Raw genomic sequence first — 26,895 nt, forward strand, 5'->3', positions numbered from 1 at the left:
CCATCTGAAAATGCTGAGCGCACGGGGGACCGCGATGGGGTGCCGGTGCGCCGCCGCTGACGCTAAGTCAGCGATTATCCCGGGGGCAGGACCCGACCCCATACCTCAACTCCAGTGCTTAAGTCAGCGACGAAGTCCATTCTTCTTATCCTCCTGGGCTGATGTAGCAGAGCTGGAGGAGTTCTTGAATGAGGGGATGCTCGATCGGTCCTCCCACTGGGCAGGGGGACGGAGAGCTTAAAGAGGTATGCTCAATCGGTCCTCCCTCTGGGTAGGGGGACTGAGAGATCTGGGGCTGATTCAGGTCCTTCTCCAAGCACTCCTGTGCGATCTTGTTGCGCTTGCCCTCGTATCCGTTAGACCATCATGGGAACCATCGTCAGAGGAATCAGACCCGTTCGTCGCAGGAAAGGAACGTGAAGGGTTACTCCACATGCTTGCCTGTTGGTTCGGGGGAGAGCGGGCCGTAGAAAGGAACAGTCATCCCCCTTCACTCCGTTAATTAAAAAATAAAAATTTACAGAAAATTCAAAAGTAAAATAAACGGTGGGGTCTGAAACCAGACCCAAGTGCCTCCTACAGATACTAAGCAAGAACTGGGGAATTCCCAGCCAGCGAGAGGGTTTATACTGCAGGAGAGGAGTTAACTTTTTTCTGTGTTTACTTAGTGTCCTAGTGGCCAGCAGCATAACACCCACAGTCTCTGTGTCCCCCAATGAGGTGTAGTAGAAATAAAAATTTACAGAAAATTCAAAAATAAAATAAAACCGGTGGGGTTTGAAACCAGACCGAAGTGCCTCCTACAGACACTAAGCATGAACTGGAGATATCTCATCCAGCGAGAGGGTGTACACTGCAGGGGAGGAGTTAACTTTTTTCTGGTTAAGGCCTCTTTCACACTTCAGTTTCGGTGTCAGTTAAAATCCGCCAAAAAGGCGGAAAAGCGGATCCGTTCCTAACTGATGTGAATGGATGCCACAGGATCCGTTTTGTGACGGATCCGCAGAATGAAGAAATTTAAAGGAACCGCGGGCCGGGAAGGGGAGAGGGAGAGAGGGGTTTTATTCGCCCGCCAGAAAGGATTTTAGGGTTAATTTTCTCCCTTCCTTTCTCCAGGCATGCGCTGTGGAAAATGCGGATCCAACAACAAAAAAAACGCTGCATGGTCCGTCCAGGCATGCCGGCGGACGCAAAAAATTTGGCGGATCCTCACAAAAACGGATCCAAAGGATGGCCATCCGTCAAAATCCGCCAGTAATGCAAGTCAATGGGGAAAAAAACGGATCCGCAAAAAAAATAGCGGATCCGTTTTTTTTCAAAACCTGGCGGATTTTGACTGATGGTCAAAAACGGAAGTGTGAAAGAGGCCTTACTTAGTGTCCTCCTAGTGGCAAGCAGCATAACACCCACTGTCTCTGTGTCCCCCAATGAGGCGTAGGAGAAATGTCCTTTGGGACGGGATGATGAATGGCACACAACTCCAAGCACATTTAAAGAAGGTGAGAGGCACCCAAGTGTCACGTCTGACCATTCAAAACTGTTTACATCAGCATGGTCTGTGTGCTAGATGACCTACAAGAGTACCTGATTACATCACCAAGCACGGGTGTCATCTACGCTGGATGAAGGACCAATGGGCATTGGTGCTGTTCACTAATGAAAGTCGATTCACACTGAGCAGAAATGTTGGCTACATCAGGAAGAGCACTATACATCAGCCACTGTTGTCACCAGACGAGCGTTTGATGATGATGATGATGATGATGGTGGTGTTACAGTGTGGGCCGTTGTGTCTAGCCAATACAGAAATACTCTACACTTTGTGAATGGCTCAGTGACAAGCCTCTAGTACCTGAATAACAATTAATCCAGTCATTGTGCCTCTGCATGAACAACATAGGCCTAATTTCATCTTCATGGATGTCAATGCTCCAGCTCATGGAGGCTGCATCATTACGGAAAGGCTGGAGACTGTGGTACCTCAAATGGAGTGGCCTGCACTTTCTCCACACCTGAATCCCATAGAAAACTTATGGGATCAGCTGAGTCGCTGTGTAGAGGCTTGTAACTCTGTACCTCAGGACCTCAATGACCCGAGGGCCGCCCTTCAAGAAGTGTGGGATGCCATGCCTCATCAGACAATAACCCCACTTGTGAACAGCATGAGATGGCTTTGTCAGATGCAACTGATGCTCAAAGCCACGTGACAAGTTATTGAGACACTGACATTTTGAGGGGTTATACCCACCACTGTTGTAGGTTTTGGTTTCATTAAATCGTTTGAGATGAGGAAATCACCATTAATGCTTTTACTTAAATGCCCCCTTTTCAGAAACTATCACTGTAGAGTAAATTTTTTACGTTTTCCATGAATGTCACCCAAAAGCCAAATATCGTTACATGCCAGACAAAGTTATGTTACAAGTCCACATTAAAAAGTATCTTCCCCCACACACTTTAGTATACATTTATAGGTGTCTATTGCAACATGCAAAGCTGAACGTTAATTCTACCATAGGTTGCTGTGGTGCCAGTGTCTGCATGCCAAGTCCCGGCGGCTGTCCTTGTGCCTGGGCCTGTGGTACTGCTGCTACCTGCTGAGGTGGTGGCTGTGGTTGAGGTGGAGCTTGGGACTGAGGTGGTGCCTGAGCCTGTTGTTGCTGCTGCTGCTGCTGTTGTTGTTGTTGTTGTTGTTGTTGCTGCTGCTAATAAAGTTAGGACCTGTTACAAGCCTGGATGTAACCACTATTTCCACTGCTTAACAATATGTTTTATGCAATTACCCGTAACATTTGTTGCTGCCTCAGATACTGCTGTTGCTGTTGGTCTGGTAACATCTGAGTTGGCCGTATTGCACCTTGAACATTCTGTGCCGTCATATGACCCATTCCAGCCATCATGCCAGCCTGTTGCATTTGTTGGTGAGGAAATCTGGTGGAAAATGGTACAAATTAATTGTAAAAAATACAAAACAACAACACGCTACACACATTTATAATTAAGTTTATGTACCTTTGTCCTATTTGCGGATTATGACTGTAACCAGATGCCTGCTGATGAACATAACCACTAGGCCTCTGGGGTATCTGTCGCACAGAGTCAAGGAGCGTTCCACCAGATGGTGGGAGAGTACCAGGATAGGACTGCGTGTTGTATCCAGATGGCACTAAACCACTGGTCTGCGACGGAGGAGGATGCTGTTGCATGGGTACATGGGAAGTATATGATGTATAACCCTAGAATAAAACGAAAAAAAAAAAATAATCAACAGTTTAAGATTAGAAAGGTCTTGTAATATAAAGTATGAAAAGGATTGTTCCTGGGCAGCCACTACGTTTGTCATTAACAAGCATTTTGGAGTCGAAATAGCGCACTAGTAACCACACGTACCTGGGAGGGTTGCATAGTTCCATATGGAGGAGTAGGTGTCATTTGTCTAACAGGTTGGGTCATCATACCCTGATTCTGCTGAAGGATACAATACCAAGTAATTGATACAAGAGAGATCAGTTAATGTTTGTGTTTTGCTTTGTTTATTAAGCCATTTATACTGGTTTTAAAACAACCCCAAAATCACTCACCAATTTGGCCTGAAGATGTTGTCTTAGCAATTGACCCTGGGGAATAGGAGGAGGCGGTCTGTACATGATAGGCTTGTAATCCATCATCCCTCCTACTACTGGAGGAATACCACCTCCGTAGGGCGGTCTGGCCTGAACTACCTTTACCATATTCATGCGAGGAGGTCGGTATGTGTCCAGACGTGGCCCACCTGTATCAGGATAGAACAACAGTGGAGACTAATTAACAATACCAGATGGAAATGTGGGCAACTATCAAGGTGTTTGGCTACGATGTGGTATAGAAAATGGATATTGGAATTTACGAAAGGGGCAACTAAGTAAAGCCATAAATATGCTTCATAGTAGAATGCTCAAGATCCCAAATAAATTGTACATTAATGATTAAAACTCACCAGGAGGTAAGGGTTGATTCTGCGTGTACATGCTCTGCGATCCATAAGGCAAACGAGACATGGACCCAGCTCCTTGGGAGTGTAGAAGTTCAGTGGGAACTTGATAAGGCATTGACCGTCCTCCACCAAGCCCATAATCCTAGATAAACCACACAAAATAATTAATGCTATTCTGCAAACATTTTCAGAACCAGCTCTGTAATAAGAAAAGATGGACTGTATTATGGCATGTTTTTGTGATGTACAATTTTTATACCTCTCCTTTGTTTGCTGGTTGACGGGTCTTCTTATTTTTCTTGCTTTGCTTTTTCCTCTCATCAGTGGGACCTGTGCAGCCTCCTCCACTCTTATCCACCTTGAGGGGCTCATTCAGCTTCTTATCTGGCTCACTACTTGTTGGAGTTGGTGGCTCCTCATCTTCAGGGGGAAGAGACAATGGCTCCAAGTAGTAATTGCGTGGCTTAGGCTTTAGATGCGTATGGTATAAAAGCAATCTCTGTTGTTCCTCCAATCGAGAGACACGTCTGTCTACACGCACTGTACCAAACCATCCCCAGGAAAGAGGAGCAGATTGTTTCAGACCTTCAAAAAGGTCCCAAGGAGAAATTTTCTGCTTGGTGGAAACTTGAAGCCCCTATTAATGGAGGAGTTCACAAAGTTATAAAAAAAAAAAAGAGAAAAAAGCATGTGTGAGTAAAAGAAGTGGGTAACACAATTTAGACCAAACTGAGGATTTTCAACTGCGTCTTGGGACAATAATACATTCTTACAGTTCTGGTCAGCGTGTTTAAAATAGTACAGAAGCTTGAAAAGGCTGCATAGTGCAAACTCATCCCATGGGTTAAGTAAGGTCTGCCATGTCTTTATATAGCTGTACAACCATTAGCAGCTATGAAATTATAATGTTAATTATACTTCTAGAAAAAGTTCAAATGGTGTGTCCTTTGCCAATTATAATATATAATTATTCTGGTTGTAAAAATTATTTTTAGCCCCAAATAAACGCGTTTAAAAAAGGTAAAAAAAAAAATATACATATAGTCCCCCAAAGCCCTTAATTGTAAGTGCCTGTGGTCATTTTGTGTCCAGTAAGATGCAGCAACAGCTTGTAGAGCAAAACATGGCCAGTCACTTACATTAAGCTGCATTGTAGAAGTGGCATAATGTGATCTTAGGCTGGCCACATGCTTCACTGCCAAATTTGCTGTATAACCCCAGCCCAAAGCTCTGTTTACAATATCTATTAACTATACGTTTTCCACTAAAAATAATTAGAAAATCTTAATCATTAGGTTCCTAGAATCTCCATTTTATTAACCGAGAAAATGTCAAACTTAAAACAAAAAGAACAGTGTTTGTATATGAAAATAACCTTACAGTGCTCAGTAAAGCGCCCTGTTATAGTCAACTGTCTGCCGATCAGCGGCGTAACGAATAATTAGACTTACTTGTCATTGAATTCTTGTCATTTAGAATTATGTTGTCTAAATTTTAGTTTTGCTGTTAAGACTAATTGGGGTGTACTCATTTTTGCAACATGGTCTTGCATTAATTTGTTAGGAAAATTACTTTTTTTTGGGAGTGCTGAATAACAAATCGTGTCTGCAAACAATGGCCCACATTTGTGGAAGTATTTTGTAGTATGGTATCCCATAGATGATGTTAATGTGACCAATCTGTTGGGGTGTGCTGATTTATGCTGAGCACTGTACAGACTACCACATTCTAACTGAAAACAAAAGTGATGGGTGGTTGATATTCCCTATAATTATTTTAGCAATGAAATTCACCTCTTTCTTGAAAATAGAATCAAAGCCAGCAATCTTGTTTCCTTTGGTGTCAATAAGAGATCCCTGAGGTTCACAAGTTATTACGTCCCGCGTCTGCTTTGGTAAGGGCAACAGCTGGCGTACTTTCTCCAAACTCTCTGACTGACGGTCACCTAGCTCCTTCTGCAATAACACAGAGCAAGTGAGCTACAAGAAAGGAAGCCGGAGAGGATGCGGCTTTTTCTGTAGGTAAGGCATAGGGAATTCAAATGCAGCAAAGAAAAAAAAAACTATTACCCGGAGCTTCTTTACTAAATTCATATATGCCCTTTTGTTCTCCTCCATGCTGCCTTGTGAAATGCTGGACATATCAGCGGCCAAGGTCCCATTAATAAGGACACTCAGCATGTCCAGCACCGTGGTGAAGAGCTCACTGCAAAGTAAAGAGGAGAGGTCAATGCCATATAGTCAAGACAAGGAATAAAAGATGTAAAATACAAATCCAAGAAATGGATGATTAACTTCCCGACACCAAAATTTCAGCTGGACATATTTTCTAACCTTCTCTTGCATTTTACATATGCAGGAGAAAGTGTGTCACAATACAGTTCTTCTGCACAAATATCAGTATAGAAAATAGTTTCTGTAGTTTATAGCTTTATAAGGGGATTGACCCGCCGTTGTAGATCCTACTTATCGTATATACTATATGTGATATAGAATGGTGGGCCAACCACTAAGAAAACAAAAAGCCCTGAAGTGCCAAGAGAAGCCTTCAGGACCATCCCTGAGCACATGCGGAGCCAACAGTAACAGGGGCATTGATAAATACTAATCTTTTTATTACTAAGCAGGCAGACTACAAAGCTTGAGGTAGAAATCTACCGTTCCTAGCAGCCATGGACCTTTAGTCAAAGCCTGCCAAATCCATAATATCACTTTCTTGTGCAGTAGATAAAAGAAGTGTACAATTACTTATTAGACTGCATGTCCACAGTGCCACTGCTTATAATATCCAGGAGAAGCACTGCCCAATCGGTTGTCTGTTGAGTGCTGCGCTGAACTGTGTCAAACATTCCACCGACCTAAGGAATAAAATATAAAGACGCCATTATAGACACAATTTTTTTTTTGTTTTACTGATGTCCTCCTTCACTGACCCCCAAAAATGTATTCTGCTTCCAGAACTAGCATACATATTGTGACTGGCCTGAACAGTCATGTAGTCAGGCAGTGATAATCTCCTGCTGATGAAACAATTATTGTACTGAAACTACAGCACACAGCCTAATAAGTGACTCATCTCTGGAATCAGGCTCTTACCTTATATTATGTATGTTGCACTCTGATTAGGTAAATAGTGAATAACTGCTGATAGATTTCCTTTAAGCAGAGCCAGGATTATGCCTGGGGCAAGCATCTGTGCTTATTTTGAAACGACATTATGACCTTAAGGACTGGTGGGATCAGAATTGTTTTTTTTTTTATCCAGGTAGTTGTGGCAAGAGCAGGGTCTTTGACATTGTTGTAACAGCTGTATCAGTCAAAGTAATGTAACAAAAGTCATTAATGGTTGCTTGTTTTTACTATAGTAGGGGAGGGCGCACACACACTACAGATTTGCAATTAACTCCTTCAAGACCTTTCGATTTTTGCTCCCCTTCTAATTATGGCCATATGAGTGAGAACTTGGTTTTTTTGTGGGACAAGTTGTACTTTAGAACGGCACCGTTAATTTTACCATATAGTGTAGTGGAAAACGGGGGAAAAAAAATTGTGTGAAAAAAAGTGCAATTCCACATTTTTTTTTTTTTTTCCTTTTACCATGTCCATTAAATGCTAAAACTGACCTGTGGGTATGATTCTCCAGGTCAGTACGAGTTTGCAGATACCAAACGTATAGTGTTTTTTTTTTTTTTTTAATTTAAGTGGTGAAAAAAATTAAAGGTATGTTAAGAAAAAATATAAAGCCGCCATTTTCTGAGACCCGTAGCGTCTCCATTTTTCGGGATCTGGTGCTGGGTGAAGGTTTATTTTTTGCCGGCAGAGAGGACTTTTTATTGATCCAATTTTGGGATAGATACAGTGTTTTCATCGCCTGTTACTGCATTATATTGCAATGTTGTGGCGATCAAAAAAAATTTAAATACTTTGTCTCATTATGCCGATAAGTGATTGGATTCACTTGTTTTATACTTTGATAGATCGAACGAAATGATACCAAATATGTGTAGTTTCTTGTATTGTTTTATTCAGAAAGGGGCAAAAGGGGGGGGGGGGGTGATTTGTACTTAAATATAAGTTTATAAATATTTTAAAACTTTTTTTTTCAACTTTTTAACTTGCTACAATAGTCTCCTCCTTAGGAAACGTGAAGCTGCAATCATCCAATCGCTTATCATACACATAGAAGGGCTGAAGCCCTGCTACATCTGGCTGACATAATCATCTCCTGTCCGACATTCCTAGTAGATCTGCAATGCACTGACAAGCACGGGAGGGGGGTGTCTTCTGCAGACCTCCGGTTGTCATACCAAACTATCGGCGCCCCGTGATCATGTGACAGGGATGCCAATGGGTGGGGTTTGTGATGCCCTTCTCACACAATCGTGTTAAATGCCGCTGTCAGATTGACAGCGGCATTTAACATGTTAACAGCCGTGGATGGATCACAATTACACCCACGGCTGTTAGGAGCTCATGACTGCTCATCAAATCAACTGTCATATGATGGAATAGATTCTGGCTCAGTGCCGCATCAGGTCGTGTCCCGGAATTTATGACGTACCTATACGTCATAGGTTGTGAAAAAGTTAATCAATGATCACTGCAGGTTCCGCTGCAAGGATTTCAAAAAGCCTCACACAAAAAAAACGCATTATTGTGCGAGCACTGCTGCTCCTCAGATAGTCCCTGCACAGTAATGCTCCCGAGCAGCAGCTGTACAAGGAACTACAACACTACCTCATTCACAGCAGTCCTGGGTCTCATGAGACTACAATCAAACAAAATGTCACAACATAACACCAGGATAAGACAAGACATTAGAAAATGGATGGGCAAAAATTGTAATAGAGGACACCATCGGAAACAAAGACGTTGCACATTTTATATATTACTGACACTACATATCCTAGTACATCTACTCACCAAGTTCAGACGGAGCTTCAATACATCATGGAGTAGCTGAGGAGTTTTACAGTCATCTTGGTACTGATCATCCCTCCAGTTACTTACAATCTGAAAAAAACAGATCATTTAAACATTCTACAAATTAATCAATCGCTTACAAATGAACTGTCTGCAAAAGTCCCAAAAGTACTTATGAATGTGTCTGTATAGTAGTGTGTCAGAGAGCACCAGGGTTCTTACACGTAGCTAGTAAATAATGGTTAGAGGGGTTAAGCTGGGTAGAATCTGTTCACATGCTGGGTTAGAGTCCTCCATCTGATGCAAACATTACAGTGGTCAGACAAACAACTGGTATATACTTTTTTTCCTTTTACAAGATCCCCCCCCCCGACATTTAATAGTGTAGTGTACAGCACTGTTCTATAAAGCATAAATTAAGGTATATAGATGAATAGTACCCAACAGATGCCAAAATAATACTGGTGTATAGGATTATTTCCATCATACACCAAATGTGAATAATCCGACCTGTACTAGTAAGATTTCAACAGTTAAAGGGGTTGTCCCTTCTTCTGTCTTCAGGCTTCCTGTTTGCTCGGGGGAAGGTGCGCTCCTGGTCGACTGTTTGTTCCGAGCTGTGTGCTCTCTGATGCTGCTATACGGGGGTTTTGCCTGTGTGGCATTGTATGGGTGAAGTGGCGGTGCGCTCCAGAGCAGTGCTTATAAGCTCTAACGGAAAGCTCGACAGCACTGCTGAAATGGCTGATGACCCAGGTGTAAAAAAAAAAAAAAAAACTAAAGAAAGAAAAATTCCTCCATTTATGAAATAAATAAATTGCGAAATTGTTGCTTCTGCAATTTTACCACCAAAACTGAATGGGAACAAACTATTTATTGCAGCCATCACCTTCATGAAAGGCTAACACAATGGCAACCTTGGAGACGTGTTACATTGAGAGGGCCAGGAATCGGACAGCCTAAGCCAAATGGAAAGGACTAATGTCCTTGAAACAAACATGCCAGATATGTTCTTGCAATAATAAAGTGTGTGACCTACGCTGATCACCTCCCAGTGTGTTGTACACGTGTCTGCTCCTAAACCACAGGGGTAGGTAAAGTTATTCACAACGTCAAGTCATTTTTCATTGTAAGCTGTAAATACAGATCACATAATAAATGATCAATCAACAGCAAATTGCAGGAGACTGCTGTATCACGATCCCTTACCTGCTGCACCTGACCGTACAAAGAAGTCAACAGTCCTTCCCTCTGCTCATCTTGTCCCTTCAAACAGGTTAACACCAATGACAAAAATGGCTGCTGACTGAGAAGAGACATACTGCCAGGAAAGAAGGAGAAAAATTTAACATTTCATTACAACAGGTCTCATTGTTAGCATCCCTGCTTTTGCTAAAATATGGCCTAGAAAAATCTAGAGTGAAAAATCAGGTATCTGACATAAGTTAGAATTGAAGTTAAAATAATTCGCCCACATATATAAATGTGCTGTAATTGAAGATGGCAGTAGACGTAGGCCTTAGATTATACATTATTCTAATTCTCACTCTGCTGCCTTCAACTTATTAGTCTATTTGCCAACTAAAAATTTATATATTTGCACTGACCTTTTCTGCTTTTGGCGGTCTCGCTCCTTACGAGAAGAGGATCCAAGATGTTGTCCTTTCTCCAGTTCCTCTCCAGCGGCTTTCAGTACATGCCCTTGGACTGATGTTGGCAGCTTGGCAATCAGAGGAGCTACGAGCCACACACCAGACCTCTCCAGAGCACTGGAACAAAATGAAGTAGAAGACAGAAGCCAGAGCTTAATACAGCTGAAATGACAAGCCAAGGTTAGACGTAGCAACAGTCCACATTTACCTGAGCACAGGCTTAGACTTGGCATTGTGAGTGGCATTGGTACTTGGGGCATTGCTAGGCGCTGCATTGTTTGCAGGGGGTGCACAGACATTCTCAGCTGATTGCTGGAACACTTCAATTGTAGCTTTTGCAATATTTTCCAGGAGGGAATTCATCTCCTATAAAATAATGAAAAAAAAACAAAAAACAAAACCAGATATATTCCAAAGTCAACAATTTATGACACAACAGAAGTCAATGGGGATCCAATAAGCCTTATAAGTTTATCCATCTTCCCCCCTTCATCATCAGTACCTTGCATTGCAAAAATCATCTTGTACAATTTTTTTTTTTTTTACCCTTGTTTTACAAAATGTGAGTAAAACTAACATTGTCAAAGAAAAAGAAAAACTATACAACTTCTCTTACATTGTTTGATGTCTGTTTGATCATCAGCTGAAGCTCCAGTGCGGACTGACGCATTGTCCATTGATCCAGGCTCTAATGGGTGGAAATAATGAGAATCATGAGATCTAATAATTCATAGTACAGGTGAAGAGCTATGTAGAGTAGGATTTGTGATCAAACAGTCCTAAAGGTGTAATAAACAGGAAGAATGCTAATTAAAGATCCAGTCATTCATCCACTGAGCTGGTAAGTCGCATGAATAACAAAAAGATGGATCCATCAATGGAAGGCTGCCTCCAACCTTGCTCTTTTACTGGAATTACCTTACCATACCAGTAAGCTGCATGGCATAGATAGAAGAGGAGAAATCCCACAGAAACTATTACAATGGACCCGCCATTCTAGTGCCATCTAGTGGCACCCATGATGGAAAGCTTTTGTAGTTTTTTTTTTTTTTAAATTAGAGATAAGAGAAAAGCAATATGCAAGGAAAACATATACAACATTACAAAGCCAGAAAGAAGCTGGGGCAGAGGACAGGAATAAAATAAATCATCCGACATTGCGGGAGTTAGTAATGTAAGCCATATGCCTGTAGGTATCTGCGAATAAAAGGACTAAAGTGCACAAAGTCAGAAGGGTGACACGGTCTAATACTGTATATATTTTTCCACACCAACCTAAAAGTTTTGCACAGTACTGTATGTCAGAAGTAATAAAACATGTAAAATACTATTACTAGATGCAATGACAAAAAAAAAAAGAAAAAGAAAGCCTGCTGAACCATCACGTCATATCTTAAGCACGTCACTTGTGGACCCAAGTGTATATATTGATCCCAATTTGTAACCAGACCAAATGCACCAAGGTATCAAATGCTATTGCACGAGCCTTTATTTTAGCATGCAAGGACACAGTGAAGACTTTTAGACTAAATAAAATTCTAATGGCATTTCAGAAGGCAATTAATTCACTGATTGCTTTCATTTTCTAACAAACCACAAAAAGCAGCTTTCTGAACTGAACTTTTGTCAGTGGATCTTCTTGATCATTGACGCTACCTGTAGGATGTGTTTGATGCGCTGTCTCTGAGGGTTGTCCCCTTGCTCTGCATCGCTTAGTCTGTGTGGATAACAAATCAGCTGCATGAGCCGCTGGGCCTGAGCGCTGCTGAGAACAGGGTCCTGGAGATCAATAGAGTCTTCACACAGGGAGCGAACACATCTCTCTCCTACCCATTCCTGAAAAATGCCGCAATCAGGGAAGAAAACGCACAAATAAGTAGAATGACAAATACACTGCGCAAACCAAATAAGTGGAGAACGCCAGGGTTATTCTCTTCTCAGCATACAGTGTAAGCATACATTATGTAGCATGCGAACAAAGCCTCACCTGTTGGCAGATGCTGCGCAGAACATACTTGGCATACACATCTAAACTTGCAGTCTCTATGGATACAGATCGCCCACCTGGCCTGTTTGATGCCAAGTCTTCATCTGTAATATCTTCAGTACCTGCAGGTAATGAGAAGCCGGAGCCTTGCAGCTCTGCATCACCTGGAAGACACAATGTACATAGACATGGAAATTGCTATAGTGCTAGCAATCTGTAGCGCAGTACACATTGTATTACATACTTGCTAGCATCGATTCTCATGCAGTACTTTAAAGGAGATGTCTGGGACTTTTACATTGAAGGCCCATCCTTAGGATAGGTCAATCTGGTTGGTTCAGGGTGCGACATTTGGCACCCCCGCAACCAGCTATTCCCAGTGCCAGTGGCAACTGGTTGTGCTCCGTTGCAGAGCTGCACAGCACAGCTCCGTCTGTTTAGTGGAAGCGACAAGGTACTGCACATTTGTTCCTATCTGAACCAAAATGGGGCGGACATGCAGTACCCAGCCACAGCCATTATACAGTTAACAGAGCTGTACTGTACAGCTCTGCAACTAAACAGCTCGTCTAGCTGCTGCCGACACTAAGAGCAGCTGGTCGATGGGGGCCGCGGGTGTCGCATCCCTGCTAATCAGATATAGATGACCTGTCCTAAGGATAAACCACCAATGTAAAACTCCGGGACAATGCATTTAAACATTTTAAAAGTACACACCAAAAGAAATCAAATAATTCTGCTGCTGGCAAAATGGGAAGAGAAAACAGTGATGTGATTTCTTAATTCAGAAAAATCCACATATGTCTTAATATGTAAATGAGCTGGTAAAATCTATTGGTGGGACAAAGATCTCCCCAAGACTCCACCTCCACAGCATATTTTAAATGGTGTTGCCAGTTTGGGAAATGTAGATCAGGGGAGTGCAGTCAGTTATTACATGTTTCACACTGGTAATATCCCGTCATTTAAAATAATTTCTGGAGGCAGATTCTCAGCGAGATCTATGTCCGGCCCATAGATCTTAACAGCTCATTTACATATTAAGAAAAACAGGGATTTTTGTGAACTCACCGTAAAATCCTTTTCTCCGAGCCACTCATTGGGGGACACAGGACCATGGGTGTGTATGCTGCTGCCACTAAGTGAACCCAAAAAAAGTTAGCTCCTCCTCTGCAGTATACACCTACCACTGACTCCAGCCCAAACCAGTTCAGTGACAAAGCAGTAGGAGATCATAACCAAATACAGGTACAACATGTCAAACCAAAGAACAAACAGCCATCAGGCCAACAGGGTGGCTCGGAGAAAAGGATTTTACGGTGAGTACACAAAAATCCCTGTTTCTCCTTCACCTCATTGCGGGACACAGGACCATGGGACGTTCCAGAGCAGTACCTGGATGGGAAACAGGACCGACAAACCCTGACACACCAGATGCCTAGAGATGTGTTGCCGCCGTCTGCAAGATCCGTATTTGCAAGCTTTCCTCTGTTGAGGCCTGAGTGTGAAAGGTGTAGCGCTTTGAGAAGGTGTGCAGACTGGACCAAGTCGCAGCCTTGTAAACTTGTTCCACCAACGCCTGATGCCGAATGGCCCAGGAAGCACCCACAGAACGAGTGGGGTGTGCCCTAACCCTCTCTGACTAAGACCTGCTTCTGACATGGCAATCCACCTGGCTATTGTGAACCTGAAAGCAGTTATTCGTTCTTCCTGAGGGTCACAGGAAGGGACTAAGGCGCCAGTCTTGCCGAGCGATGCCGTCCGGGAGATGTACCTTCCGAAAATCCTATGAGATCTGAGTGTGGAGAGTCCTCTCAAAACGGCGTATTGGTGCCGTGCAAAACGAGGGCAGGACAATGTTCTCATAAATGTGACAGGAAGAGACCTCATTGGGTAAGAAGAACAGGGGCGGTTAGAGAACCACCTTATCCTGGCGAAGAAAGAGAAAAGGCAACTTGACAGGAAAGAGCGTCTAGCTCCGAAACCCGCCTGATCGAAGCTCCCCACAACTAGGAAGGGGACCTTCCATGAAAAGTGAGAAAGAGAGACATCCTGGAGCAGGTCAAACAGAGCCTCCTGTGAGACGCCCAGAACCAAGTTAAGGCCCCAGGCGTCCAACGGCTCCCTGTAGGGAGGTATCCCATGGGGAACCCTCTGAATGAAAGACTTCACCTGCGGCACAGAAGTAATTCGGAGCGGAAACCAAACTGATAAGGCAGAAATCTGTCCTCTAAGGAAACTAAGCACTAGGCCTGAGACCAGCCCAGTGTGAAGCAACTTCAAGATAGTCGTAATGGAGAAGGCAAGAGAAAACGACGGCGTTCACTGCACCATGCAAAGAACGATTCCCGGGTGCAGTGATACATGCAGGTTTTCGAGTGACCGATATAAAAGGCAACCGTTCTCGAGAGAACCCAACTTGGGTTAGGTCATTAAGCAAAGTGTTCTGGTGACAAATCGGACCCTGGGAGGGCAGATCTGGGCTAACCAGTAGTCACCAGGAAACATCGATGACGAGCAGAACCAACTCCGCGTACCACGCCTGGCAAAACCTGTCCGGAGCGGCAAGGAACACCGGAAACACTTCCGCCTTGATCTTCCTGATAACCCTCGAAAGTAGCGGAAGTGTGTGGTGGGAGAGACAAAATTGACGCCATGGAGCATCTGCCCCGATGGCCTCTGGATCCAGGGACAGAGCTATGAACCCGGGTACATTAGCGTCTAGCCTTGATGCCCTCAGGTTTACATCCGGAATCCCCAGCGATGACAAATCTGTTGGAATACCTCCGGATGAAGTTAACCCTCTCCCGAAGCAAGACTTTGACGACTGAGGAAGTCTGTCGTCCAGTTTTCCATACCCGGGATGTGAACCGCTGCGATTAGCGAGTTGTCATCTCGGCCCCCACGCATTGCCACCCTGCTGCAGGTACCCCCCCCTGCAGATTGATGTACACCAAGGCTGTGGCGTTATCAGACTGTATTCAGATGGGAAGAGTCGCCATGCGGAGATGGAACCGCCACAGGGACAACCAAATCGCCCGGATTACCAAGATGTTGAGCAGAAGAAGCAACTCCCGAGGTGACCAACGCCCCTGGGCAGTGTGGTGATGGAAGGCCGCTCCCAGCCAAGAAGCCTGGTATCGGTAGTGATCACTTCCTATTGCCTCAAAAGAAAAGTTTTTTCCTAGAGTGAGGGCAAACCAATACGTCCACCACGTGAGCACCCACTTGACCCGTGGAGACAGGCAGCATAGATGGCCATGGATTCCTGTCCCAAGCCTATAATGAGGAAATGGGCAACAAAGTGGCCGAGCCCCCTGTAGAAGGGCTATGAACGCTGTCTCGAGGGAGAATTACCAACCCTCAGGAGGTGTCCAGGGTCATACCTTAACAGAACATCTGCTCAGCTGGGACCGAGGAAGATTTGTTTAAATTCATCAGCCAATCCAGGCGAGAAAGTGTGTCCAAATTGATACGGACACACTCTGCACAATCTTGGGAAAAACGGTTCCTTGATCAGGAGGTCGTCTAGGTATGTGCAAGAACTACCACACCCCGAGAGTGCAGAATGGAAATTACAGCAGTCATGACCCTTGCGAACGCTCTGGGAGCGGTGGCAAGCCCGAAGGGAAAGCCGCAATCTGGAAGTGTTCCTCTCGAACGGCTAAGTGCTAGATGAAGGCAAACATCCCCTTTGTCGATGGGTGTTAGGAGCTCCCCCTTCCACAACGAAGAAATGACAGTTTGGAGGGACTCCATGCTGAAGTGCCAGATCCTGACGAACTTGCCAAGTAACCTCAGGTCCAGGATGGTCTGTCCGTTTCGTCCTTTTTCGGGACCACAAATAAGTTCGAGTAGGACCCCTAGAAAAAATCTCGCCTTCTGGGCCCGTAACGATGACCCCGCCTTGTTGTAAGAAGTCGATGGCTCGGTAGAAAGGCCAAGCCTGCGCAACTGTTTTGGGAGGGTGGGGGGGCGGCGAGAGGAGAAGTACCGTGCTGGAGACAGGGAGAAAACTGAATCTTGTATCCGGAAGACACCAGGTCTCTGACCCATTCGTGGTGAATGAGGGAAAACAAGATATGTCGATATAGGAGTAGACCGGAAAAGTTAGTGGTTCATTTGGACGATTGGATGATTTTAATGGAGACCTGGGTACTCCTTTCCCCAGAAGGGGAACACCCCGTGCCGGAAGAGGAGGTTGCATTGGCCAAACCGGAATTGCTACGAAAAGACTGGCAACGTGTCTATTGTCGACAATGAAAAAGACTCCTAGTCTTTTGCTGGGGAAGGAATCAAAGGCCTTTAGGATGCAGAGCCCGCTCGCCATTCTAAGTCTAAGGACGCGTGCAACAAATATTCCCTGGTCAAGAAGGTCTGACTGCTTCTAGAGGAAGGATGCTGTCCTGTATGGTCCTGCTCAGGTTATCAGCCCAAAAGACCACAGCTTTAGATACCCACACTACGGCAAAAGAGGGGGAGAGTGCCGAGCCCGAAGCTTCAAAATGAACTGAACTGACAGGTTCTCTATCTGCTGGTTCGTGGGGTCTTTAATTGAGGAACCATGTGCCGGCAAACTATGTCCTATCCTTTCATCGACCCACCCTGAATTCAGAGGAGGGGACAAGGGCCATCCGTCTTTCTGCCATTGCCACTGTTCATCAGGGGCAATGGTGAGGGGACCGCACGGTCCCGGTAAGTGCCTCTGGACATTCAAGGGATTAACTCACCGATGACGGTACCGGGCTGTTAATCCGGCGCAGGAAACAAAGAGGCGGGATAGGCCTGGGTGCTGAGGAGGTTGCGTGGAGGCGACACTCCACGTTCCCATCTGTTTCTGGAGTAGGGAGAATGGTATCCTAAAGGGATCCGTCGCCCTGTATATCACAGACACACCCGTAGCATAAAACGATGCAAGAGGGGGCACGTGGAGGCGACACTCCGCGTTCCCACTTGTTCTAGGTATGGGGAGAGCGGAGCCCTTAAGGGATGTCGCCCCTGTGTAATTTAAGGTGGATGAATCTTCCCAAGCAGTTGGTGACAGTCAAGGCTGATAGAGGAGGGACTGTATTGCTTTTGTCAGTGGCGACATGGACTGAAATGGCAACGAAGCCCGCTCAGGGGGCTTGATATACCTGTTCTGGTAGCTGTGGAAGGCTCCTGTGCATTGCGATTATCCTTCAACAGGGAGCGTAGTGCAGAGTATATTTAATTAGGTATTGAATACAGAGCAGCGAGTGTCCATTCTTATCACCTGGGCCTAGGACACCCTAAAGAGTTAAGAGCCATTAAGACCATTATGTAATCCAAAAAGTCCAGTGACATCCATAGATGGTGGATATAGATTCAAATATCCACCACAAACTGATGTAGGGTTTCCCAGAACCGATGGACCTAGTGTACGTTTCCATCTTCACATCCATTTCTTTGGTCAATTCCCCAGAAATGCTCTTGACTGTGTCCATACAAATGTCATCACAAACAGTACAGGATTAACTTAGGAAGGGCCAATGTTGACTAATGCGTCTGCTGCAGGGTCTTTTTTAACCCCTTACTGCCATCGGATGGTATAGTACGTCCGATGGCAGTATCCCTCGCTTTGATGTGGGCTCCGGCGGTGAGCCCACCTCAAAGCCGGGACATGTCAGCTGTTTTGAACAACTGACATGTGCCTGCAATAGGTGCAGATGGAATCTTGATGCGTCCGTGGCTATCAACTAGTTAAATGTCGCTGTCAAACTCGGCATCTAACGAGCGCTTCCTGCCATCGGGCCAGAAATACGTGCACAGCTGACCCCCGTCATGTGATCGGGGGTCATCGGTTCGTCGGCATAACAACCAGAGGTCTCCTTAAGACCTCTATGGTTGTTGATGCAGGATTGACATGAGCGCCATCCTGTGGTAGGCGCTCATAGCAATGTAGTAAAAAAAAAAATCAAAACACATATATTTGGTATTGCCGCATTCAGAATAGCCCGAGCTATCAATAAAAAAAGGATTAACCTGATCGCTAAACAGAGTATTGAGAAAAAAATCGAAACGCCAGAATTACGTTTATTTGGTCGCCGCTAAATTGCATTAAAATGCAATAACGGGTGATCAAAAGAACGTATCTGCACAAAAGTGATGTCATTAAAAACATCAGCTCGGTGCGCAATAAATAAGCCCTCACCCAAACTGAGATCACGAAAAATGGAGACGCTATAGGTCTCGGAAAATTGCGCAATTTTTTTTTTTTTTAAACAAACTTTGGAATTTTATTTCACCACTTAGATAAAAAAAAAGAACCTAGACATGATTGGTGTCTATGAACTCGTAATGTCTTGGAGAATCATAATGGCAGGTCAGTTTTAGCATTTAGTAAACCTAGCAAAAAATCCAAACAAAAAAACAATTGTGGGATTGCATTTTTTTTTTTGCAATTTCACCACATTTGGATATTTTTTTCCTGTTTGCGAGTACACGAGATGCTAAAACCAATGGAGTTGTTCAAAAGTACAACTCGTCCTGCAAAAAATAAGCCCTCACATGGCCATATTGATGGAAAAATAAAAAAAAGTATGGCTCTGGAAAGAAGGCCGCAATGGCATCCAGTGGAAGGAGCTTCGTGTATTGCTCGATGAATAGGCCCAAGCAGCAGCCGGCGGGAGCGTTACCCGGGGGAGGGGGACGCCACGTGGAAGCGCCGAAAACCCTGCTGCAGGAGCCCATCGCCGACCTCCCTTACCAGTGGTGCGCGTCCCGGCATGGAGCCGCCGTTGATGCCCAGGCTGCAGCGTGGACGGTGATGCACTCTACCCACTCAAAGCTCAGAGGAGGAGGGAAAGACCGTCCACCTTCCCGCCACCGCCGCTGTACATCAGGGGCGATGGGGAGGGAGCCGCCCATACGCAGAGTTTGGACTTTCTGCCGATGCCACGTGGACGGTGCAGTGGAGCCCTCCATCCACCATCTGCTTGCCAGGAAGGTGGAGAGGGACTGTCCACTTCCTTCCTTTGCTGCTGTTTTATTAGTGGTGATGCAGTGGGGGCCGCACAGACGCCATGGATGCCTCTGTACATCCCAGGGGTTCACTCCCCTAGGATGGGACAGGGCTGTTGTCCCGCTGTAAAACTGGCTTCAGAAGTGGGTACATGGAGGCGACACTCCATGTTCCCATCTGTTGGTGCGGGGAGAGCCGTGCCCTAAAGGGAACCATCGCCCCTAAAAAAAGCTCAGACGTTCCCCTCCTGTTGTTGGTTTGGGGAGATCAGACCCTTGAAAGGATCCTTCGCGCCTGTAATCCATTGGAAAAAATGGTAAAAAGTAAAAAAAAAATTGTGGTCTCAAGACCAGACCCATGTGCCTCCTACGGACACTAAGCAAGAACTGGTTCGGGCTGGAGCCAGTGGTAGGTGTATACTGCAGAGGAGGAGCTAAATTTTTTGTATTTACTTAGTGTCAGCAGCATACACCCCATTGTTCTGTGTCCTCCAATGAGGTGAAGGAGAAATGAGGATTTCTCTGGTACAAGACATCGCATCGCAGATATCGAGACATCATTTTATTAAGCATCCTATAAACGACATGTCCATATAGAAAGCTTAGGAGGGTTGATCCATCTGACAGATTCCCTTTAAGAGCTTGTAACATGCAAACTTACCTGATTTACATATTAACATTACAATAAAAGCCCACCCCCTCACTCTGTGAATAAAAAAAATACAACTGACCCAACATAAATATTGCCTTGAGAACAGCAAAAAGTGCTCCTGGTACTATGCGATTCTGAGATGCTGCTAGAAGATGGCGGTCACAAGAAGAACGAATCCCAAATGTTGCTTTATCTGGAAGAAAAAAAAACAATGATGAAAACCAAATGATTAGTTTTTTTTTTTACTTCTATATACTAATTGACCATTTACACCATTAACTTACTGCTGTCTGGTTCATAAGGATTCAGCTGCGGCGTCCTAAACAGATGAAGCAGAATACGGCAAGTGAGACGTGCTCCAGACTCAGAATCCTGTTCACTACAAGCTGCAAAGAAAACCAGCTCAGATGTTAAATTGGCAAAACAGAATGGCGGCAGACGAAGTGGAGAGAAAACATTTGTATCCAACATGTTCATGAAATAAACTGTGGGCCAGTGTATAGTATCATCCTTATCAAGTGCAAACAATGGTAAGGCAATTAAGGACATGTGTAATGCTACACAACACCTTTCATCATATGCTCAATCTGCCACTCATTACACTTCCCACTCAACGCAGAAAACTGCACAGCGCTTGTGCGCACAGGAAAAACCTCCGCAGGACCGCGCCAGATTTCTCTTTAATGATTTTCCAACTAATCAAACTAAAGAGAACAAATTGCATCAAAGGAAAACCTGAGTGCCTGTCCAAAGGAGCTGGAGGAAAGAACAATAAGGACTCTTATACACACACCATTGTTTCCTAAAACAAAAAAGGACTGCATATAGTATCACTAAATAAAAGGATCTTTAGTTATGTGGAAGTCTTCAGAGTTATACTTCCCGAGGGCAGGCTTTTGTCTACTTTCCTTCCAAACTCTAAAAAAGCTTTATAATGAAACAGCCCTTACGTGTAAGGAAACAGAAACTTTCAGCAATTTTTGCATGTTAAACTGACTACCGTAAGGTAAAAGTGCTTGAGAGATCAAGAAAATGTAGTTTTTATTTATTTATTTTTTCTTCTCTCCATTGAGGAGATATTAAATTCAGAGGTGTAGCTAGGGTTTTGGCTCTGGGAAAGTGTAGAAAGGGTTTTGGTAAGGATGTGTGTATAGGTAGCAGATTTGGTGAATTTTTGTTGCTTTTTTTTCTGCACTGATTTGTGACAAAATCTGAAGCAACCTCAAGTGTCATGCACACGTTTAGTATTTTTGATATGCAGATTTGATGGAGAAAATCTGCAGCATGTCAATTCTCTGCGTTTTTGCCCTGAGACTTTAATCCATTGAATGCACTGAAAAAAAAAACCAGACCAAAAATGTAAAATTTTTGAGGTTGCGTTTTCCTGCCAAGAGATGCATAAATTTCTGCAATCAAAAACTCAACGTGTGCACGTTCCCCAACCCTGATTACAACTATGATGACACAACCTAGCATCTATGGGGTATAATCAAGATGAAAATTAGAGACACCAGACCCAACAATGCAGATGAGCTGAAGGCTGCTATCAAAGCAAGGCTTCCATAACAGCTCAACAGTGCCAGAGACTGATCGCCTCCATGCCACGCTGCATTGATGCAGTAATTGATGCAAAAGGGGCCCCGACCAAGTATTGAGTGCATTTACTGAACATACATTTCAGTAGGTCAACATTTCAAATTTTAACCCCCAGAGCTTTTTTCGTTTTTTTTATTTTTCCGTTAATATGGCAATGCTTATTTTTTGAGGGACGAGTTGTACTTTTGAATAACATTGGTTTTACCATGTCGTGTACTTGAAAACGTGAAAAAAATTCCAAGTGCAGTGAAATTGCAAAAAGTGCAAACCCACACTTGTTTTTTGTTTGGCCTTTTTGCTAGGTTCACTAAATGCTAAAGCTGACCTGATTCTCCAGGTCATTACGAGTTCATAGACACCAAACATGTCTAGGTTCTCTTTCATCTAAGTGGTGAAAAAAAATTCCAAAGTTTGCTTTAAAAAAAAAAAAAAAAAAAAAAAAAAAAAGCGCAATTTTCAGAGACCCGTAGTGTCTCCATTTTTTCATGATCTCGGGTGAAGGGAAGGGTTATTTTTTGTGTGCCAGGCAGTCATTTTTAATGATACCTCTTTTTTGCAGATACGTTCTTTTGATTGCCCTTTATTGCATTTTAATGCAATGTTGCAGCGACCAAAAATGTAATTCTGGCATTTTGATTTTTTTTCTCGCTATGTCGTTTAGCGATCAGGTTAATCCTTTTTTTTTTTACTGATAGATCAGGCGATTCTGAATGCGGCAATACCAAATATGTGTAGGTTTTTTTTTTTTTATTTTATTTTGATTGGGGCGAAAGGGGGGGGGTGATTTACACTTATGTTTTTTTATACACTTTTTTTTTTTTTTACTTTTGGCATGCTTCAATAGCCTCTGCTGGCAACAACCATATACCAATGGCTGTCATGGCAATGTGTCACTGACCCCCGATAACGTGACGGGGGTCGGTGATGCACTCATTTCCGGCCAGGCGCCGGAAGTACTAGTCAAATGGCCGCTGTCAGCGTTTGACAGCGGGATTTAACTAGTTAATAGGCGCGGGTGGATCGCGATTCCGCCCGCACCTATTGCGGGCACATGTCAGCTGACATGTCACGGCTTTGAGGTGGGCTCACCACCAAAGCCCACCTCAAAGCAGCGGTCAGTAAGGGGTTAAAATAATTTTTTCAGGCTGGTGTTATAAAGTATTCTAATTTACTGAGATAATGACTTTTGGGTTTTCATTGGCTGTAAGCCATAATCATCAACATTAACATAAATAAACACTTGAAATAGATCACTCTTTTGTAATGACTATATGAGTTTCACTTTTTGTATTAAAGAACAAATAAATTAACTTTTCATGCTATGCTAAGTTTGTGAGAAGCACCTGTATATACCAGTAATATAATGCACTCATCATAGGTCTCTATAGACTATAATGCATTCCCTATATATAAACCCCCCCCCCCCACAATACTCACCTCTCCTCGTCGTTCCCCCACTGCTCCGTGCGCCCACACATCTCAACACAGCGGACGACAAGTAGTGACGTCATTGCGCCCGCTGTCAGTGTCTGCATCAGTGACGCAAGACACAGAGGGGGAATGATGAGAGAGGGAGCATGACCCTCCCTGTCTCGTCATTGCTTTCAACTGCATCTGCAGCCAGTCAATACAGTTGAACTTGCAATGATGGTAGGGGGGCCAGATGCTGGTATCTTGTGAAAGATACGCAGAGGCAGCTAAATTAAGGAGTTGGGTAAGACAAAGGGTTTGCAGCATGAGATACATTTTCGGTAGATTGGCTTTCCCAATCACAGACAACGCAAGTTTGCGCCATGCGTTTTTTTTGTTGGAACTGGGCTTTAATTCGTGGAATGTTTAAGGTTTCATATTTAACTATGTTTTTGCTCATCTGAATTACTAGGTACTTAAACGACGTCACTACTTTTAATTGACCTGATAAACCTTAATGTTCAAGCGGCTTAAAGTCCAAGGTCATCAGAGAGAAAATTGTCCTGGTTACCGTAATTGAAAAACATGAGAGATGGTTCCAAAATGATTTATGGCGATTGCTTCCTTCAATTAATTTGGCCAGTCACTAAGAAATAATAGCATATTGTATGCATATAAGGCGACTTTAGTTTAATGAACCACTTTGAATGCCCTTCACCATGGCGGACATTTTCAGCGCTGCCGCAAGGAGCTCAATCGCTATTGAGGATAGTAGCAGGCTTGCCTTTGTTCCTCTAGATAAAGAGAGGTGTCCCAACATCATACCATATGCCTTTACCCTTGCCATCGGAGCTGAATATAGCAACTGAACCCAGGAAATGAATTGCTTACCGAAATCAATTTTTGATAGCACACCCCATAGGTACTCCCAGTCTACACTATCAAACAGAAAGCATAATGATCACCTGCCTAAAAAAAACAATACATATAAAATACCAAAAAAACGGGGCAATATGTCCAGGATGTAATATACAGACACTAAGCCTAAACTGAAGTAGTTGGTGCCTGTCAATGGGTGTATACTGCTGGGGAGTAGCCATTTTGCTTTTTTTTGCATAGTGTCAGCCTCCTAGCGACAGCAGCATACACCCATGGTTACCTGTGTCACCTCGATGAAGCGATAGAGAAATAGATTTATTAAATGATTCCAAAAGGACAAATTCATCAAAAAAACACCATATATTAACACATATACTACATAATAGATCAGTTTTAAAAGTTTTAAAGATCGCATCAAGTAGCGAACGGCATCCTTGCTACATCAACAGGGTATTTAATTCATTATTATAAAAAAGTGCATAGCGCTTATGTAAACTACTAAGCCATTATGTTATGGTATAGGGAGAGACATGTGCCCAGGACTCCATCATCATTCAGTATCCGGAGTTACAGAGAACTTCCAAGAGCTCATCCAATCACCCAAGATTCTTACCCATGATAAGAGGCAGAAAAGATGCACCGCTAGCGTTTCGCGTCGTCTTCTTCGTGGCCATGAGGAAGCAAACGCAAAATGCACATTGGGGTTGTGGCACATCTTTTCTGCATGTTATTTCGCCAGAAGAAGAAAGCATGTTCATAAATGGATTCAAGGACTTCTGAAAAACAGTTAGTACAGAAATCCCCAGATATCCTAACACCCCATCCTTCCTTATCTCTGTAATAAATGAAGTGCCTCGTTTGGTTTTTACTATAACTGACAGAAGGTGCCCAGCCTTCTCATCCTCTTCAAAGTATTTTTGTTTTTGGAAAAATGGTTTATTGCCTGCTTTAGTCAACATATGTTGCATTAATTGATGTTTGGCCTCTCAGACTAGCTTGGTGATTTATCAAAGGGAGTCGCTATGGATAGTCTTTTAGCTGTATTTGCCTACATCTTTAATATTTGTTCAAATGTTTTAGGGTATGTGCACACATAGTTTTTTGTCTCTGCGGATTTTGCAGAGAAAACTGCAGGAAATCCGCAGGACAAAGTGCTGCGTTTTTTCTGCGTTTTTGCCCTGCGGTTTTACACCTCATAATGGATGAGGTGTAAAACTGCAGCGTTTCTGCACCAAACAATTGACATGCTGCGTTTGGAAAACCGCAGCAAAACCACGCGGAAAAAAACGCAGCATGTGCACAGCTTTTTTTTTTATTTCCATAGGAAATAAAGGTACTGTACAACGCAGCAGAATCTGCTGCGTTTCTGCAGAGCCAAAAACGCTGCGGAAACGCAGCAGAAACCGCAAAGTGTGCACATACCCTTAGAGGCATTTTTCATTTCACTTACTCCCTTAATGAAGAGACCTCTTAGAAGGGCCTTCATATAGTGTCCCAGACAATTAGAACCGAGGTGATATAATTATTTCTACCAAAGAACTTTTCTAATAATTGTGTAATTTTGCTGGATTTAGGGAGAATATTTAACCAATAAGGATTAAATTGCAAGGATGGGGCCAATCCACAGTTCTGTGAACTAAAGGCCCCGTCACACACACACGAGATCGCTAGCGGCTTCGCTGATTTTGTAACGCATCAGCGATCTCGCCAGCGACATCGCTATGTGTGACACACATCAGCGACCGGCCCCCGCCGGGTATCGTTGATCGCGCTCTAACGTCTTGGGCCATTTTTTGATCGTTGGTCTCCCGCTGGCCAGCATGCATCGCTGCTAGAGTTGAGCGACTTTGGTCGGATCGGGTTTCATGAAACAAAATTGGTTTCAGATGAAACTGGTCCGACTAGGGCAAAAAAAGTCGGAGTTTCGTCCGAAACCCGACCCCCAATGCAAGTCAATGGGAAATAAAAGTCGGCATTGAGTGGATGAATGTCATTCGCGCAATGCCGACTTTTATTCCCCATTGAATTGCATTGGGGTCAGGTTTCGGACGAAACTCCGACTTTTTTTGCCCTAGTCGGACCAGTTTCATCTGAAACCAATTTTGTTTCATGAAACCCGATCCGACCAAAGTCGCTCAACTCTAATCGCTGCGTTTGGCAACGGGAGACGAACGATCAGTGATGCTGCACGCTGGTATCTAAGGTAAACAGCGGGTTTCTAAGAGCCGCACAGCTCTTGGATACCCGCTGTTTACCCTGGAAACCAGCATGCACGCTGGTATCTAAGGTAAACAGTGGGTAACTAAGAGTCGCGCGGCTCTTAGAAACCCGCTGTTTACCTTAGATACCAGCTTGCTCGCTGGTCCAGATCGCTGGAGGGGCTGTCCATGTGACAGCTCACCAGCGATCAGCCTAACGATGTCCCAGCAATCCCATCCATGTCGGATCGTTGGTGGGATCGCTGGGACATCGTTATGTGTAACGGGGTCTAAAGTTGAATAGGTAATTTAACTTGGGTATGGTTCGGTAAACTAAGGGGCAAGTATCCCATGGAGCACAGCAGTCTAGTCATCAGCATATTGTCGGGTGTAGGAGAGGAAATCATATGTATGTTAAAAGCATAAGTATAGCCTAAAGTCTGGATTTCAGAGCCTCCATAGATCTAAGAGATCTACTTCATGTCAAAGTTTCCCAAAGGGAGTCAGACCTGTCTCAACAGACCCCTGTCCCTTCCGAAATCTGTCTAGGTTCTTAACTATAATATTATTGAAATCATCCAAGATTATGTGGCATCTGCAGAGTTTGTGCAGTAAATTGTAAAATATCCTGAAGAATTACTCCAC

At 43.9% G+C, this 26,895-nt stretch overlaps 1 protein-coding gene across 2 annotated transcripts in view; it reads right to left on the reverse strand.

Annotated features, from left to right (window-relative positions):
• MED12 (mediator complex subunit 12) overlaps positions 1 to 26,895 on the reverse strand; it is a 179,997-nt gene that overhangs the window by 16,384 nt on the left and 136,718 nt on the right. Inside the window, exons 24-42 of one of the 2 annotated variants that reach the window (XM_073556161.1) lie at positions 20,452 to 20,553; positions 20,247 to 20,360; positions 12,535 to 12,698; positions 12,204 to 12,383; positions 11,164 to 11,235; positions 10,756 to 10,913; positions 10,503 to 10,664; positions 10,105 to 10,216; positions 8,896 to 8,985; positions 6,721 to 6,830; positions 6,043 to 6,178; positions 5,767 to 5,928; positions 4,233 to 4,610; positions 3,977 to 4,115; positions 3,582 to 3,772; positions 3,391 to 3,468; positions 3,013 to 3,236; positions 2,784 to 2,931; positions 2,514 to 2,705 (exon numbers count right to left, since the gene is read on the reverse strand). In XM_073556161.1, the coding sequence (XP_073412262.1) occupies positions 2,514 to 2,705; positions 2,784 to 2,931; positions 3,013 to 3,236; positions 3,391 to 3,468; positions 3,582 to 3,772; positions 3,977 to 4,115; positions 4,233 to 4,610; positions 5,767 to 5,928; positions 6,043 to 6,178; positions 6,721 to 6,830; positions 8,896 to 8,985; positions 10,105 to 10,216; positions 10,503 to 10,664; positions 10,756 to 10,913; positions 11,164 to 11,235; positions 12,204 to 12,383; positions 12,535 to 12,698; positions 20,247 to 20,360; positions 20,452 to 20,553 (2,912 nt within the window). The remainder of the gene's footprint in view (positions 1 to 2,513; positions 2,706 to 2,783; positions 2,932 to 3,012; positions 3,237 to 3,390; positions 3,469 to 3,581; positions 3,773 to 3,976; positions 4,116 to 4,232; positions 4,611 to 5,766; positions 5,929 to 6,042; positions 6,179 to 6,720; positions 6,831 to 8,895; positions 8,986 to 10,104; positions 10,217 to 10,502; positions 10,665 to 10,755; positions 10,914 to 11,163; positions 11,236 to 12,203; positions 12,384 to 12,534; positions 12,699 to 20,246; positions 20,361 to 20,451; positions 20,554 to 26,895) is intronic. The other variant, XM_073556162.1, reaches the window with a different exon arrangement.

This window comes from Dendrobates tinctorius, unplaced genomic scaffold (assembly GCF_039654945.1).
Source record: "Dendrobates tinctorius isolate UK_male_01 unplaced genomic scaffold, ASM3965494v1 ptg000231l, whole genome shotgun sequence".
Lineage (NCBI taxonomy): Eukaryota > Metazoa > Chordata > Amphibia > Anura > Dendrobatidae > Dendrobates > Dendrobates tinctorius.